Source organism: Pteropus vampyrus, unplaced genomic scaffold (assembly GCF_000151845.1).
Source record: "Pteropus vampyrus isolate Shadow unplaced genomic scaffold, Pvam_2.0 Scaffold34, whole genome shotgun sequence".
Classification (NCBI taxonomy): domain Eukaryota; kingdom Metazoa; phylum Chordata; class Mammalia; order Chiroptera; family Pteropodidae; genus Pteropus; species Pteropus vampyrus.
Window position 1 is genome coordinate 1,362,962 of NW_011888815.1, and position 16,414 is coordinate 1,379,375.

General features: G+C 43.2%; 1 protein-coding gene across 6 annotated transcripts in view; it reads left to right on the plus strand.

The window, feature by feature from the left end:
• SV2B (synaptic vesicle glycoprotein 2B) overlaps window positions 1–16,414 on the plus strand; it is a 109,776-nt gene that overhangs the window by 76,904 nt on the left and 16,458 nt on the right. For 5 of the 6 annotated variants that reach the window (XM_011357271.1, XM_011357272.1, XM_011357274.1 and 2 more), the window contains 7 exons: window positions 1,190–1,370; window positions 1,707–1,858; window positions 6,609–6,742; window positions 7,698–7,787; window positions 9,619–9,729; window positions 10,538–10,626; window positions 13,092–13,256. In XM_011357271.1, coding sequence (XP_011355573.1) covers window positions 1,190–1,370; window positions 1,707–1,858; window positions 6,609–6,742; window positions 7,698–7,787; window positions 9,619–9,729; window positions 10,538–10,626; window positions 13,092–13,256 — 922 coding nt within the window. The remainder of the gene's footprint in view (window positions 1–1,189; window positions 1,371–1,706; window positions 1,859–6,608; window positions 6,743–7,697; window positions 7,788–9,618; window positions 9,730–10,537; window positions 10,627–13,091; window positions 13,257–16,414) is intronic. The other variant, XM_023528958.1, reaches the window with a different exon arrangement.

The window sequence follows — 16,414 nt, forward strand, 5'->3', positions numbered from 1 at the left end:
AAAAAAAATTCTGCAACTGTGTATGGTGACAGATGTTCGCTAGATGTATTGCAGTGACCATTTCACAGTGTATACGAATATTGAATCAGCATGGTGTACACCTGAAACTAATATAATGTACATCAATTAACCTTCAATAAAAATTAATTAATTAATTAATTAAAGAAATCTGCCACTGGGAAGATAAAGCAGAGCGTGGTTAGAGTTCTGCTTTTGGGGACCTACCTTCAAGCCCATGTACCAGCTAATTGCAGCTCTTTATACTGGTCCTTTCTAGACACATCTGCATAAATAAAGCACCTGCAGGTCTAGGAGAGGCTTCCTTTCTGTGAAAGACAATTTATATTCATTGTTTGATTTGCAGTCAAGGCTGGGCTAAAGGGTACTTCTGAAATTTGTCTTTAGCATTTTGTCTGCATGAAAGCCATTCTGCAAAGTTTCCTCCCTGGGTTTAGTCAATACTGTATATACTTATCACAATCTTTGATAATGAGCGAGCATGCAATATTTAATAGGCAAGGATTATTCGTCTGCTTCCGGAGGTTTGCCACCTCTGTGAGGATGCTGGCTTTCATTAAAATACCATATACATGTCTACAGCAATATATTTATATGATAGCTTAAATTAACTGATTTTATTATAAGGCAAGTTGTAGTTCCATGTGCTTAAGAAAAGACAGCTTATTGGTGCTCTCTTCCACATTCCCCTAAGAAATTTGAACATTGGAAAAGGCCCTTTTGGGATGTATAATAAAATTTGGATGTTTAAAAAATAGCTCATCTTATTGGCAATTGCTGTTTTTCACATGCACTGTCTTCTTCCTTCCCAATTGTCCCTATTCCTGCTTTGCTTAAAAATAAAATGACAGCCTTTTCTTCTCCTGTGGATTATGTACCTAAAAGAGTAGACTTTACGAAAGGCACAGCAAACCCAGTTACGGTTCATCTACTTTAATATGTGTACAATGTGTAAACCCATGAGACTTTTTTTTTTTATAATAGCATTCCTATGAAGTCGAATTTGTACAGAACTTCTAATTTGCCACGAACATCTGTCACATTCCACCTTTTATGGCAGTGACGTGGCATTTCTAGGATGCATAAAAATGGGCGTCTGATTTTCTAAAACATCACATGGTCTCTAACAATTGTATTCTCTCTCTCTCTCCCCCCTCCTCCCCGCCCCCAGGGCTGATAGTCTACCTAGGAATGATGGCAGGGGCCTTCATCCTGGGGGGTCTGGCCGATAAGTTGGGGAGGAAGAAAGTCCTCAGCATGTCTCTGGCCGTCAACGCATCCTTCGCCTCTCTCTCCTCCTTCGTGCAGGGATACGGAGCCTTCCTCTTCTGCCGACTCATCTCGGGCATAGGGTGTGTAATCTCAGAGCTTCCTGCACCACTGGATCTTCCTACAGCACTGCTCCACCCATCCTGGTACTCGGCTCTGACTGGTACCTCCGGAAAATCCTGAACTGAGATTTTTGTTCAGCTTCCAAGATACTATATTAAAGTTGAACCTTAGAAAGGGGCCAGGTTGTAAAGTCAGTGTATAATATCAAAATAACTTGATGTTGCCTTGGCCAGTCTTTCAGATTCACTGGGTTGATTCACCACAGCCTAAGGGTGGGATCTAAGCAACTTGGTTTCTGCTATGACCATTTTTGGTATATGACTTGATTCTTTCTTTCTGACATTTTCTCTCTGCAGTATTGGGGGTGCTCTGCCCATTGTTTTTGCCTATTTTTCTGAATTCTTATCTCGGGAGAAGCGAGGAGAGCACCTCAGTTGGCTGGGCATCTTCTGGATGACCGGGGGCATCTATGCATCTGCCATGGCCTGGAGCATCATTCCACACTATGGTGAGCACTTGCTTTAGGACTGCCCTGCCTGCCCTGCCCCGGGGCCCTTGTTGCTATGGCGCCTGTGACATTTCCTGTTCTCAACCTTAATCCCTACATTCACACACAGTTCCTGTGTATGACCTTGATCTTTCTAAAGAACTGACACTGGAGACACATTGCTAATTTCAGTATATGTCTTTCTGGAAATAATATAGTCTGTCCTTCCCCCCTTCTTCCCTCCTTCCCTCCTTCCCTCCCCTCTTCCTCTTCCCTTCCTTTTATTTGAAAGGATTTCACCTGTTATCTCCTCCAGTTCTCCTCCCCTGAAAAAGTTATAATCCCGTCTTATAGATGATGTAACAGAAGCCAAGGGAACTTGGTGATTTGGCCAAGGTCACACCCCTGGCATGACCTTGAGTCCTGATGTTCCCCGCTACCACCCTGAGCCCCCATGCAGTACTCTCGTAGACTGCAGAAGTAGAACAGCCCCTCCAGACAAGTCTCGGTTTTCAGCCAGGACAATTTTATTATCCTGGATAATTTCAAAAAATGGATTCTCTAGACAGAGGTCTGGTAATGTTAACTTTCACTGTCGGTTTGATTAAAATTAAAGTAGGGAGAAGGCAGCAGTTTTGAATTTGATTATGCCTTTTGAGTCTCTCGGGCAATAAATACCATCGACATCCTTCAAAATCATTTTTGGCAAACCACCAATTATAGGTGTAGGCTTTGCCATGAAGTAGAATCCTATAGACCTATAGAGGGTAGCAGACCACTGCCCTGAAGCTAACCGATGCTCTCTGCTTGTTAACACCCTTGCTTCCCTTGTTTTAAGTCTGATCCTCTGTGTTCTGCGCCACAGGAGGCTTCACGTATATCTTTTTAAAGAAGTTTTAGTACAGACAGTGCCTATGTATCAGTTAAAGTAAAGCTGGGGGCGTTACCATGATAATCTAATAACCCCTGAAATCTCAGTGGTTTAACACAATCGACGGTTCTCCCTCCTGTAGAGTCTGGCTGATGTGTCTGATCTGTGGGTGGCTCTGTCCCATTGATAATTTGGGGACTCACTCCGTCTAGCATGTGTTTCACCATCTTCAATGTGGAGCTTGAGGGCCTCTGGTTTGGGAAAAGAACATGGGCAGTTGCACATGGGTGGTTTAAAGAGCAGGCTAGGGAGTGGAGCACATCCTTTCTGCTCACGTCTCATTGGCCCCAAATCTGTAATATGATCACACCCCACTGCAGGGGACACTTGGAAATGCCACCTAGCTGTGTGCCCGGAGAGAAGAAACGCCTCCCCTCCCTCCGTAATTCTTGCTGTAGCATCATTTCCGCTGTTAACTAATGCAGATGTGTGAACACTGAGAAACCATTTCTACATTTAAATTACGTGAGGAAAACCCTTTTTGGGGAGGGGGTACAATTACAGTCTGGATCAAAGCTGAGTCAAAGCAGTGGTGCTGTGTAATTTGAGACAAGTTGCTCCATCTCCTCCAGCCTTGGTTCCTTTACCTACAAAATGGAGTGGGGAAGGAAGCAAAGAGAACTGACTGTAGCAAGTCGTCCAGCCCTAACGTTCTGCAACACTTGGGATGCAAAGGGCAGCGCTGGACTTGCTTCCCTCATAGGAAGCACCAGCAACTCTAGGCTTCCTACATGCAGACTGTTTGCATCACATGGGGTTGAGTAAAGGTCTTTGGCTCCCCTCCGATTGGACCAGCTTTGGTCATGTGCCCACTTCAGCCAATTGCTGTACCCCAGAGGATACCAGGGCCTGAATGGTTTCCATACATTTTATTCCTCGCTCCTGGCACTGGTGCTGGGGTCAGTCCCACCCAAACCACATGTGTGCGTGGAGACGGAAGGACTGGGGGATGTCGTGAGGGGAGCAACCCATGATAGTCACTATAAACCACATCATTTTCTCAATTCACTTTACACACCCAAACACATATCAACATCTGGGTGTCTGGTTTCCAAGAAAGCAATAAAATCATTCATGTTGGGAGCACGGTGACCAAGACTGAATGGGATGCCCACGGTAGAGGGGCTGCATGGCTGCTGGCTGACCACTGCTGGACAGTATCAGGGTTTGTGTTTAAATATTTTATCCCAAATGGACAATTTTTTTTCATTTGTATGCCTATATGAAATCTGTGACTTTTACATTCCATTTAAAATAATACAAATTTCTTGGATGATCTGGCTCAAATGAAAGAGGCATTAGCTTGGGGGAAACCCATCCTAGAAATATGGTGGACTTGAATCACAGTCTAACAGCAGTGATTGTTTATTTTAAGCCTCATTTTACCAGGATTAGATGTTTTGTCCATAGTGAACCAGACATCTGACGATATTTCTCAATACATCTAAGACATTAATCCTCTAACCGCTCCCTGCCCCCCTTCCCCTCAGCAGAGCAAATGCAAAGGTAGCTACGGAAAAGAGACTGATGTTTGTGCATGGCTGTGCTACCCATTTAATTGTTTTTGCAAGAGTGAAGGGATAGGAGGTCTTGGCAGCAGGAATTTGGGTGACCGAGTCATTGAGAAAGAAAATTACAAAACTCAGAATGTTTTCCTGGGGACTCAGAAAAAATGGATATATTATGGAAGATTAATTCCCCCTGTAGTCAGCACCACCAGCTGTTTGTAAAACCCTGATGCAGAAAAGTAGGGCAAGCTAAAAGATCAGTGAACAGAACAATCCCTGCCTCCAAATTAATAGCTGTTTCATGTATTTGGGAGCAGTCCACTGTTTAATTTTATTTAATTTAAGGCCCCCAAAGATGTGCCTTGTAAACGTGGTAAGTGCCGATTACTTAAATCACCATAAAAACCATAGAGAGACAGGAGGGGATAATGGCTTTTGGATAATTTACACATACTATTATAAAGAAAAAGTCATTTTGAATCAGAGTTCTAGTAAACACCTGCTTCTGCCCCTCTTCTCTCTTTATCCACCCAAGTTTGGCTGCTGTGTAATTTTCATCAACTTTACTTCTAATTATGCCAGAATAGTTTTTGGATATGAGTTGAGAATGTGTAGATATTACTATGATTCTGTCTTCCTCTTTCTACAGTCACTCTCAGGAGAAAGGAAAGGCTCTGTAATTAAAATTGGAACAAACCAACTCTAGTGAGAGATGGAAGGCGAAGGGACCACGCTATGCAAAAGAGATTTGATTCTGACTGAGAACATTGGATGGCGTGTGTCTTGTGTGGCCAAATGTGTCAAAGCGGCCGCCGTGTTGCATTTCCCCACCCGGGTTCTTTCTGGCTAGTCCTTTACTTGTGTAAACAGAGTAGGAAATATCCGCAGAAACAGCAGATATTGTTTGAGTCCAGTGCAAGTAGAACAACCTGAAGCACAGTGAATATTAACAGAGAATTCAAAACATCAACTACCCAGCACTGAAAGTGGACGTGGGGTGTATTTTTAAGTCAATGGAAGAGAAATTTCATAGCCAAAGAATGATTACTCTATGAACTTTAGATTGCAATATATTTGATTATACAGTTTCATCTTTTTAAAAGAATCCTGTTGGAATTGTCTTCAGAGAGACTTTGACTGGCAGGAGAAAACAAATCTATTTTATAACCTTGCTTTGAAAAAAAAACAGTTTCTTTTGTTGACGTTCATGTATTTTACTCAACATCTTTGGCGCTAAATGCCATGCAGCTATTTGTAAACAAATCTGAGCTACACTCAAAGCAGGAGAATTATTGTTGGTTGCCAGGAGCATTTTCACGTGATGAATCTGTGCGGGTTTCAGTACCTGTGTTCTACAGCTATGAAAACCCATCAACACGATCGAGGTGTGAGAAACTCAGGATTTGCTGATCTATGTGAGTGCAAAGTGCAGGCTCTTTCTATGTGTTCCTTAAAAGAGGATGTTTGAAATAATGTTCCATAGATCTTGAAAACAATTTCCGAGAATGAACTTTAGAAATGCTTTGAATAATGCAAGCTGCGTAAGAGCTGATTACTTCTCCATTACAGTGATGGCAGAATTCCTTAGAATATAACTCATTTGCTTTAAAATTAAAATAATAATAATAATGTTATGACCGACAGTGTTTTTCAAAGTGTGACCCTGAACCCTGTGCATTGGAGTCATCTAGGGGTCCTTTGACCTGGATAAGAGGGGTCCTCTCTTGAGAACTTGGGTCACAGAAGGCCCTGCTCTGGCTTTCCTCCACCTACGGCCCTTCCCATGAGGAAAAGAGTCTCTGAGGCTGTGACCCCCACTCCATCGTATCTTGTTCTGGGGACTCGGGACTCGAGAATTTCCACTAAACTCAAGGGATCACTTCAAGGACACCCATTCTTACTACAGTGGGCCCCTCACTCTGTGGGAAGGGCTATGGGTGGGAAAAGAAGGGGTCCCAAATGGATGGGTCCTGTCCCCCACAGTTCTGGGCCTGGCCTTCCAGCCCATTGTCAAGGCAGGAGGATAGAACATCTGTTATTTAAGTTTGTTAACTTAAATTTCAGTGACTATGTAGAAATATGGGATGTTGCCTCTATTCATACTCACATCCAAGGCCCCGTAAAGGTCAGGCCAGGTCTGCTAGGGGGTTTTCAGCGTGCGGATTCCCAGCGTCTATCCCAGGCTTGGGAATCACAAGCTCTGGGAACGTGGCAGAGAGTCCGCCTTTGAACCTGCTTCCTAGGCAACGCCCTTGTGCCCTGCGGTTGGAGGGCTGGTGCTTTGGGGTCACTCTCAGGTAGTCTCAGAAATCCTCTGGCTTCTTCTTCACAGGCTGGGGTTTCAGCATGGGCACCCATTACCACTTCCACAGCTGGAGAGTGTTTGTCATTGTCTGCGTGCTGCCCTGCGCCGTGTCCATGGTGGCTCTGAGGTTTATGCCCGAGAGCCCACGGTTTCTGCTGGAGGTGAGTCAGCGCCCCGGCCCCAAGTGAGAGCTATGGGACAGCAGCAGTAGCCAGCCCTGCTTGCTTAGCCCCTTAGGCCCTCCTCCTCCCCTGCTTGCTCGTTGCAAACCCCCACCCTGTCAGCCGACCTGGCCTATCGTTAAATCCAGCTCCATTGCTGTCTGTGCTGGTTGCATGTCCTGGATCCATGGATGCCTGAGTACAGGGGCTCAGGAGTGTTTGTCACCAGGGAGATCTTAAAAATTGTCCTCTGTTGTGTATTAGTGTCCTAGGGCTGCTGTAAGGAAGGGCCACAGACTGAATGGCTCAGAATAACAGACACTTATCATCTCACCATTCTGGAGGCTGAAAGTCCAAAGTCAAGGTGTCACCAGGGCCATGCTCCCTCTGAAGCCCTTAGGAAAATCCTTCCTTTCCTCTTTTCCTTGGCCCACAGCTGTATCACTTTAGTCCCTGCCTTTGTCATTTCACAGTGATCTCCCTATGTGTCTCTGTGTCTTCCTGTAAGGAGACAGTCATATCGAATTAGAGGCCCACACTATGACCTCATCTTAACTAATTACATCAGCAGCAACCCTCTTTCCAAATGAGGTCACATTCTGAAGTACTGGGGTTTAGGACCTCAGCATGTCTTTTGGGGGGGACACAGTTTGACTCCTAATATGTCGTGTCTTTTGCTTTATCCTGTCAGTGAGGAAAGGACTCCGGCCCTGCGGGCCATTCAGCCTCACAACTATGAGTAGTTGCTCCTGGTGTGTAACAGTATTAATATTGAGCATTGAAGGGACGACTTTATTATTCTTAATAACCTTCCATGATGGGCTGGGGACAGAAACTTGGCCTCGTCTTTCACAAGTCCTATGTGGTGACAAGTCCATGTCCCGTCGCCTCAGACTCAAGCATCAGCACTAATCAGCAAGAGATTTTTTTATGTCTCTTTCCTTGGTTTTACCAGATGGGCAAACATGATGAAGCTTGGATGATTCTCAAGCAAGTCCATGACACCAACATGAGAGCTAAGGGGACCCCGGAGAAGGTGTTTACGGTGAGTGTGTGGTCGCCTGTGCCCACAAGAGGGGGCCTCTCCTCTTTACTGGTTGGGTTTGCTAAAAAAATAATTTTATTACATAAGCACATCACAGAAAATTTGTCAAAAGAAGAATTACACCCTTGACATTCTTATCACTGTGTCATAATTTATTCTTTTCATTTCAATGGATATCCTTCTCAATACCAATAATTATTAAATGCTAAAAGAAAAAACTAGCTGTAGTCATATTGGGATAAACATAATTACATGTATTTACACATACGTGTTACTTAAGAGTTCTCATAAGCATTCTACATGTTGTCTCACAATATTCATAGCCATCCTTTTAATGAACATTAATATTAGAGATTGATTTTGTCTGTTTTATTACCTTGTTCTTGTAAATACCGCTGCGATGAACCTTCTCACACACATCATTCCTTCCCCTTTCTTCATCTTCTGAGTTTCTTTTCCAAAAGTTGGCACCCAGATATAAAATGACTGGTTCCAAGAACATGAATATTTTTATAGCTCTTGAGATATATTGCCAAATTACATTTCAGTCGGGTTGTAGCAGTCTTCAAGACCACAAGCATTTCTCTATGCTCTTACCAGCAGTGGCTGGTAGCCTGAATTTTGTTTCTTGCTAGTTTACAAAGTTAAAACAAAAGTAGTAAATGGTAATTTCCACGAAGATCTCTAGTGAGTAACCTGGGTCTGTGCTCCTCCCCACCAAGCTCTGTCACTAAGCCCGAGGAATGGCCATTGCAGCCATCTTAGTGCACCCGTTTGCTTAACTTCCTTTCAGGCCAATTGCAAATCCATTTCCTCCAGGAAGCCTTCCTGGATTAGCTCCCGCCTACATGGGGGTGAATATAGCTTTTCGAATTAGTGTTTTTGTTTTCTTTGGATAAATACCCAAAATAGAATTGCTGGATCATATGGTAGTTTTATTTTTAACTTTTTGAGGAACCTTCGTCCTGTTTTCCATAGTGGCTGCACCGATTTACATTCCCACCAACAATGCACAAGGGCGCCCTTTTCTCCACATCCTCGCCAACACTTGTTGTTCGTTGTCTTTTTGATGATGGCCATTCTGACAGGTGGGAGGCAATATCTCATTGTGCTTTCTGTTTGCATTTTCCTGATGATTAATGATGTTGAGCCTCTTTTAATACACGAATTGGCCATCTCTATGTCTTCTTTGGGAAAAAGTCTATTTAGATCCTCTGCCCATTTTAATCCAATTGTTTTTTTGTTTGCTTGTATGAGTTCTTTATATATTTTGGATATTAACCCCTTATTGGATATATGGTTTGCAAGTACTTTTCCCACTCAGTAGGTTGCCTTTTCATTTTCGCTGATGATTTCTTTTACTGTACAGAAGGAGTACATACTTTTTCTTATTCTATTGTGTTTTTAAAATGTATTATGTAGCAAAATCCCCTTTCCCCACCACACGAATGTGCACACACACACACACACACACTGTTGCCTGCATGGGCTCTAGATTTCTGTGAGGTTAATACTCATTAGGGATAAACTTTTGAATTTTAAGGTAGAATCAGCTCTACTGTGGGCAAATCAGATATAAATGAGAATTCAGTGTCTTATGACCCACTAGTTTCTCAAAGGCATGATCGAGTGAAAAGTCTCATTTTGTCTGCAGTGGGATAAAGATTGCTAAGAGATGCTATATATATATTTGGTTAAGAATCACTAAACTAGAGGACCACCAGTCTCCTCTAGCCCTCAATAAGTCAATAAAGTCAGTTACATTAAACTAAAAATTGAAAAGTGTGATAAAAGTAGGGTTAAGATTCCTTAGCCCATCTTTGCTTTCCAGGTTTCCAACATCAAAACTCCCAAGCAAATGGATGAATTCATTGAGATCCAAAGTTCAACAGGCACCTGGTACCAGCGCTGGCTGGTCAGATTCAAGACCACTTTCAAGCAGGTATGATTGGGGACAGGTGGTGGATGAGCAGGAGCTCTACAGAAATCTGTAACCTCAGTGGGAGAAAACTAGAGACCCTGAACACTAACATCAACCCAAGGCAGTGTGATGGGGAGGAAGCAGCCCTGCATAGGGATGTGTGGGCCCTTGCTCATGCCCACCTCTCACTCACTCGGAGCTCTTCAGCCACAAACTCTCGAAAGTTTAGTTTCTTATCTTTGCTCTTCTTTCCCCAGGTAGAGACTTTGAATGTAGGAAAAAATGTCTGGTCTGAGTAAACATCTTTCTCTCTAGCGTCTTCTCTTTAAATAATCCATAGGAAGAAACGAGTGAAATAAATGACCCCTTGAGGTTTGTTAGTGATTTCTGAGAAAGTCTTCATGAAGGGCAAGGCCATTTCTCTGGAGAAGTGGCTTCCACGGGCCTGTCAGCTGTTGAGCATCGAGGCAGCCGGCCAGAGTCTGCCGAGACTGGGTGACGTTGGTGTGTGGTTGTTAACGTTTGGAATAGGAACCATTTCCGCAGGCAGGGAGCAGAACCCAGTAAGGTTATTCAGCGCCTTGAAAGCCCCACTCCATGTGCTTTTGATCGTGTGCATGGGGAGATTGTGTTCCCAAGGGAGATGCTAGGGACTGTTGGAGGGTGAAGCCAGCCAATAAGGAGAGAAGAGGCTTCCCTTGTAATTTGCATAGACTTGCCACTTCGGGGAGATACCGGCTTCCTAGGCAATTCATTGGGAAACCTTAGAAACAGGCTCTGTGAGTCACGAGTTCCCACCTTAACAGCCGTTCTCTGGTGTGCACTACAGGTCTGGGATAATGCGCTGTACTGTGTGCTGGGGCCCTACCGGATGAACACACTGATTCTGGCCGTGGTCTGGTTCAGCATGGCCTTAAGGTACGGTGCGCCTTACCTGCAAGTTCACTAATGTCTCTGATTGTGTCGTGCCTTGGGTGCCTCATCTGTAAATTGAGGATTACACTCAGTTCTAACTCGTAGAGTCTGTATCAGATTGGATGCTTTCAGCTGCAAGTAACAGGCAAGCCACTCTAGTGGCTTCTATAATGAGGGCATTTCTTATCCTTGTGACAAGAATTCCGCAGGGGGGCAGGCTGCAGGAAGGAGGGGTCTCAGCCTCTGGCTAGTTCCCATCATGACTGCAATATGCCTGTGCTGCTCTTGGCATCCTGTCCGCAGGAGAAGGAGGCTGCCTGTCTCCAAGCCTCCCTTTTTAACAGCGAGGAAACCCTTCTCAGGAGATGAGCGTCACACACCTAAGGCTAAACTAATCACTGGCAAAAGGGCTGCAATTTCGCAGATTCTAGACTTATCAGGATTTGCCTCTGAACTGACAATATCTTTGGCTTTCCTGAGGGTTGATACAAAATTAAGTTTCTGTTCCAAGAAAGAAGCGAGGAGTGAGTGTTAGTAGGCAGTCATCAGTGTCACTGTGAATATTAAATAGATAAAGCAGGAGGCTCTGCAGTGATGTGCCCTATAATAAGGAAATTTTAATGTAATCTGGTGATTAGCTGGCTCCTCTCTCAAACCGCAGGCTCTCACCCCAGTCATCTCATTCACCTCCAAAAACATGACTCTCTTTTCTGTGCAAGTTTAGCGGTCCTCGTAAGCATTTCGAGGCTGTGTAACTGTACATGTAAAGTGCTTGCAATAGTTTCTGGCACCTAAGTGGTTAATTGTTGTGCTCAACTAGGAACTTTCAGCAAGATTTTAAACTTCCATCTATGATAGTGCTTTGTTCATGGCCAAAGACACACTCCCTTGACCCAGGAAATTAAATTCTTCCTAACGACCTCTTTGATTATGGGAGGGACATGTCTAATTTCTTCTGATACCTATTCATGGAGACCCAAACATGTAAAAGTAGTGAAGAAACCAGTCCATCTGGTTTATCTAAGCTAGAAGGTAACATTTCAGAAGCCAAAGATGATAGATACCAGGATTCGAATAATCAGTAGTTTTAAAATATGTTTTACTTATAGTTACTTATGTCTGATTCTATTTTGCTATGTAGGTAATACATTTCAAATGTTGAAACAACAGAGAAATCTGACATCCGTCCCTTCCCTCCCTACCCAATTCCTTCTTACTCCTATATGTAATTATTTTTCATTTTCCTATTTCTCATTTCAGTGTTTCCTTTTGCAAATTTAAGCAAATATATACTTATATTTCTTCATTGTCTTATTCAGAAGAACGTATTGTTGCATTGTTGAGTGCGAAAAGTACTCAAGAATATATTCTGCAGACCCCTCATGCCAGTAAATTGAGGTTTTCCTCATTCTTCTTTACAGCAGCATAGCGCATGTGCATTTCACTCCACAGACAAGTACCTTACTCTGATCAACCAGGGATTTATTGCAAGACTTCTGGGGAGTTTTCAGCCTTTTGCTCTTGCAAAGAGTGCCACAATGAGTAACCATGTTTGTAGGCTACTTTATATTGGGCAAGTTTATCAGTGGACTAAATTCCTAGGATTGGGATTAATCTTGGAATAAATTCCTAGGATTGGGATTATGGAGTCAAAGGGGGTAAATCCATCAGTAATTTTCTTAGACACTGATCAGTTTCCTCTACAGGGTGTTGACAGTTTCATCCCCTTTCCCAGAAATGTACGAGTATCTGTTTACTTACAGCCTCAGCAACAGAATATTTTGGCAAACTTCTGGGTTTTGACAATCTGGTAGGCGAGAATGGTAACGTGGTATAGTTTTAATTTGAATTTTTTCTTATTATGAATGGGATTGAGCATCTCTCTCTCTCTCTCTCTCTCTCTCTCTCTCTCTGTATATATGTATACATATAGTGACTTTTTTTTGAGTTGATTATCTTGAATTTTCCAGGCATAAAATTATGTCTTCTACAAATAGAGATAGTTTTACCTCTTGCTTTGCAGTTTTATATTTCTAAGTTCTTTCTCTCGTCTGAATTGGCTAAGACTTACAATATAATGTTCAATAGTAGTGCTGATAATGGATCTCCTGGTCTTGTTTCTGATGTAGCAGAAATGTCTTTAGTGTTTTCCCATTAAATAAGATTCTGCCTTTTGGGCTAAGAGATATATTTTCTTACATGGTAAGGAAGTGTCCATCAATTCCCAATCTTTTGATGTTTTTTTTTTTATCAGGAATGAATGTTGTTTTTACATCAGATATCCTTTTGTTATCTGTGAAGATGATCATAGTTTTCTTCCTTAGATCTGTTAATATGATGAGTTATATGATTATCTTTTCCCATAATGAATGACGTTAATACATTTTAAATGAGCTTTATCTACATCAAATTCGGAAAGCAGACTCTGATCATGAAAGAATAAAGCTGCTCTGTCTTCTCTGTTCCAGTTACTATGGCCTGACAGTTTGGTTTCCTGATATGATCCGGTATTATCAAGATGAAGAATACAAGTCCAAAATGAAGGTATTTTTCGGTGAGCACGTGTATGGTGCCACAATCAACTTCACGATGGAAAATCAGATTCACCAACATGGAAAGCTTGTGAATGATAAGTAAGTGAGAGACCATGGGTTTTCCCCAGATCAAGGTGACAGTCCATGGGGACTGGTCTTGGGAAAGAGCCAAGGAAAGATAGAATTCAGTGTGATGGGGAATGAGCTCAAGGCTATTGTGGCCTCACAGTTTATCGTGGCTGCCAGAGACACGGTTATTCTCCCGAGAGCTCTGTCTGTACTGTGTTGACTCTCAGTCATCCCTCATCTCCTGTTGCTGATTCATCCAAGGATGGAGTCATTTGATGAAGGAGGGTTAATCAAACCATCTTCCCTGAGACCTCTGATGGAGACATGCAGGGAGCTGTCACCCTTTAATGGTGACTGCCCAGAGCTGTCACTGCTGAGGTCTCTGCACCAATCTACTGCCTGGTTGTTGAGCTTTTATTTTTGATTCTGGAAAACTCTTTGGGCCAAGGCTAACATGACACTATCGTATGTTATTCTTTGACCCAGTGTCACTTCCAAGGGGGGATGAGCATGGGCTTTCCTCAAGGGTGTTGTCCTTTGTGGGGAAGAATGAGTGAGTGGAGTGTGAGAAAAATCCTGCCCACATCTTTGTGAGGCTGCTTCCTCAATACGTTTTCCTCTTCTTCCTTCTACTCCTGGGACAAATGAAATGGACAGTCCAGCCCACCGGACTTTAAGAATGCCTCTCTGAGGCTGCACTCTGAAGGCCCCAAATGGGTCAGGATAGGACTGAGTGTACCCAGGCCACATTATTTATTCCTCTGCTATATCCCTTCTTGAATAGTACTCAGCAAGCTCATCGGGTCAGGCTATGAGGTGGCACCAAAATATCATGGCCCAGGTAATTAAGTGCCAGTGATATAAACTGCCCCGTATTTACCGCCTCTACCAAGAGTTAACACCACGAACTCTCTCGTCCAGGGCATGGTCCACCTCCTCCACCCGCACCCCGCTCTGGGTCTGAGTGAAGTGGCCCTGCCCATGACTGTCAGCCACTGTGGGGAAGGAGTGTATGTCTGGGCGAAGTACAAGCAGGATGCCTTCTGCAGTCTAGTCCACGTGGCTCTTACAGGCCAGACCTTAGCAAATGTCCACTGTCATTCAGGATGAAAACATGTGAAAAGAAAGGGGGACTATTACTCCTACCACTATGAGAACTTAGGGGAGCAAGGTTAGGACCAAGTAGCAGTGGACATGGAATTTGGATTTTCAGATGACTTTTTCAAATGCAGAAGCTCGGTCACAAACATTTACACAGTCACGTGCCCAGGCATGCACACACCATCTGCAAGGACACTTCGGAGCCACCGTTATGTGTTGGGAGTGGCCACTCCCAAGCTAGTGGCGATGGAGCCAGGATTTCTCCCTCTTGGGGCCCTTCACTAGAAGTCAGGAGATGTGTGTTGGTATTGTTGAGGAAGAAATGTTGCCATTGCCTTGTTAGAACATTTTACAAGTGTTGAAAACTAAAAGACGTTATAGATAATGGCTAGATGTCATTCATGGTATGACATCATTCCCTGCAGAGACGAATTCACCAAAAGAGACCTCACTGATAAAGTTCTTAGTGTTCAGTGATCCTCTATTGTGACATTCATAATAACAATGATAGTAAATTAATAAGGCCAATAATAATAATGATGGCAGCCAACATTATTGAGCACTTCTGTGTGCCACGTGCCGCCTTAAGTGCCTCTCATCTAATCTTCACAGAAACTCCAGGAGGCAAGAAATGTGCTTTCTGCTTTACAGGTGGGAAACAAAAGCTTAGAGAGGTCAAGTGACTTGCCCAAGTCACACAGCAAATATAAATAGAAACATCTCTCTCACAACCCAGGCATTCGGACTCCAATCCCGTATCCTTGACATCTACAGACACCGTCTCATTGGGAAACTCTCCAACCCCACAGAGGCCCTGTTTCACATGGGGTTTTCTGCACTAAAAAAGTTAATTGCGATGCCAGAGCCCTTATGATTGATAATAGGCGGGTTTTGGAGTTCTAAGACTTAGCTACGAAGAAAATGGGAACTTTTGGTCCATTCCGTTCTTTTAACTAAAACTTTCTTATCCTCCTGACACTTTCGGCAAGCTGCTAGGTGTGAGTGAGGAAGAAGCAAGACTTCATGAAAGCGGCTGTCTTGTCTTGTGCTCCCAGGACCCCAGGGGACAGTAGAGTTGCTGCCAAGGGTGTGGGTATGCATAGGCATGCAGGCAGTTGTCTGGGAGTAGGTGTAAATGTTCTGCGTACACAGAAGTTCTACCATGTTTCTGTGTGATTATTAAAATGTGAATTCCTTCAAAAGTCACATAGAGTTCATTTTAACTTGTCATATATATGTTTTTTAACCAATATATACGAAAAGTGCAGCCCCTTGAAGGCCCTAATCCCCGCCCCAGCAAATTGTTGAATGAAAAGGGTGTTTTTCTCCTTGGAAAATGAGGAACCTTTGAAATTGACCTAAGGAAGAAACGAACCTGTTTTCTTTTCTTGGCTTATGCTGCCATCTTCTGGCCATGAGCTAGAAAACACCTCATCTTAAAAAAACTCGTCTCTTTGGAGTTAAATTCATGTTCTTTGGCTTTGCCAGAGGAGGCATGGGGTGGCAGTTTTCCATTTGTACCAGAGTTCCCGATTTGAATTTATCCACACCTTGCAGATTTCAAATTTAGGTAAAAAATATTTACTTTATTGACTGTCACTGCCTTTGTGTAAAAAAGGGCTTCAGACTTTACCCAGAGATTTTGTCAATAAAGGAGCTTCTATGGAAACCTGTACTTCATCCTGCTGTGAGACCAATCCCTTTGGCCCCAAGAAGGAACAAAGGTACACAGATGAGTTTTGGCCTTCTCTCCAAGCATCATCAGCAGCTTCCTGGCACATTTACATGATCTTGCTTCAGAACTTTGAGTTTTTGGAAAATGTAAGAAGGCAAAAGAAAAAGTCCATATTTTAAACTCTGAGCCAAAATATCAGGCCAAGCCTCTCTTATCATTAATTAAAAACAGGATAGCTTTTTGTCCCAGAGCACGTATTAACTAATTAATTAATTTAATTACTTTCTCCATTTGGGAAAGAAATTCAGCTTGGCACAGCTCATTGCCGTGAGAGTTAGGATGGGGGAAGGGGATGATCTGATTTAAACCTCTCTGTGCTGCACAGCAGGGAGGTGTGCCTGATTCCCGTGTG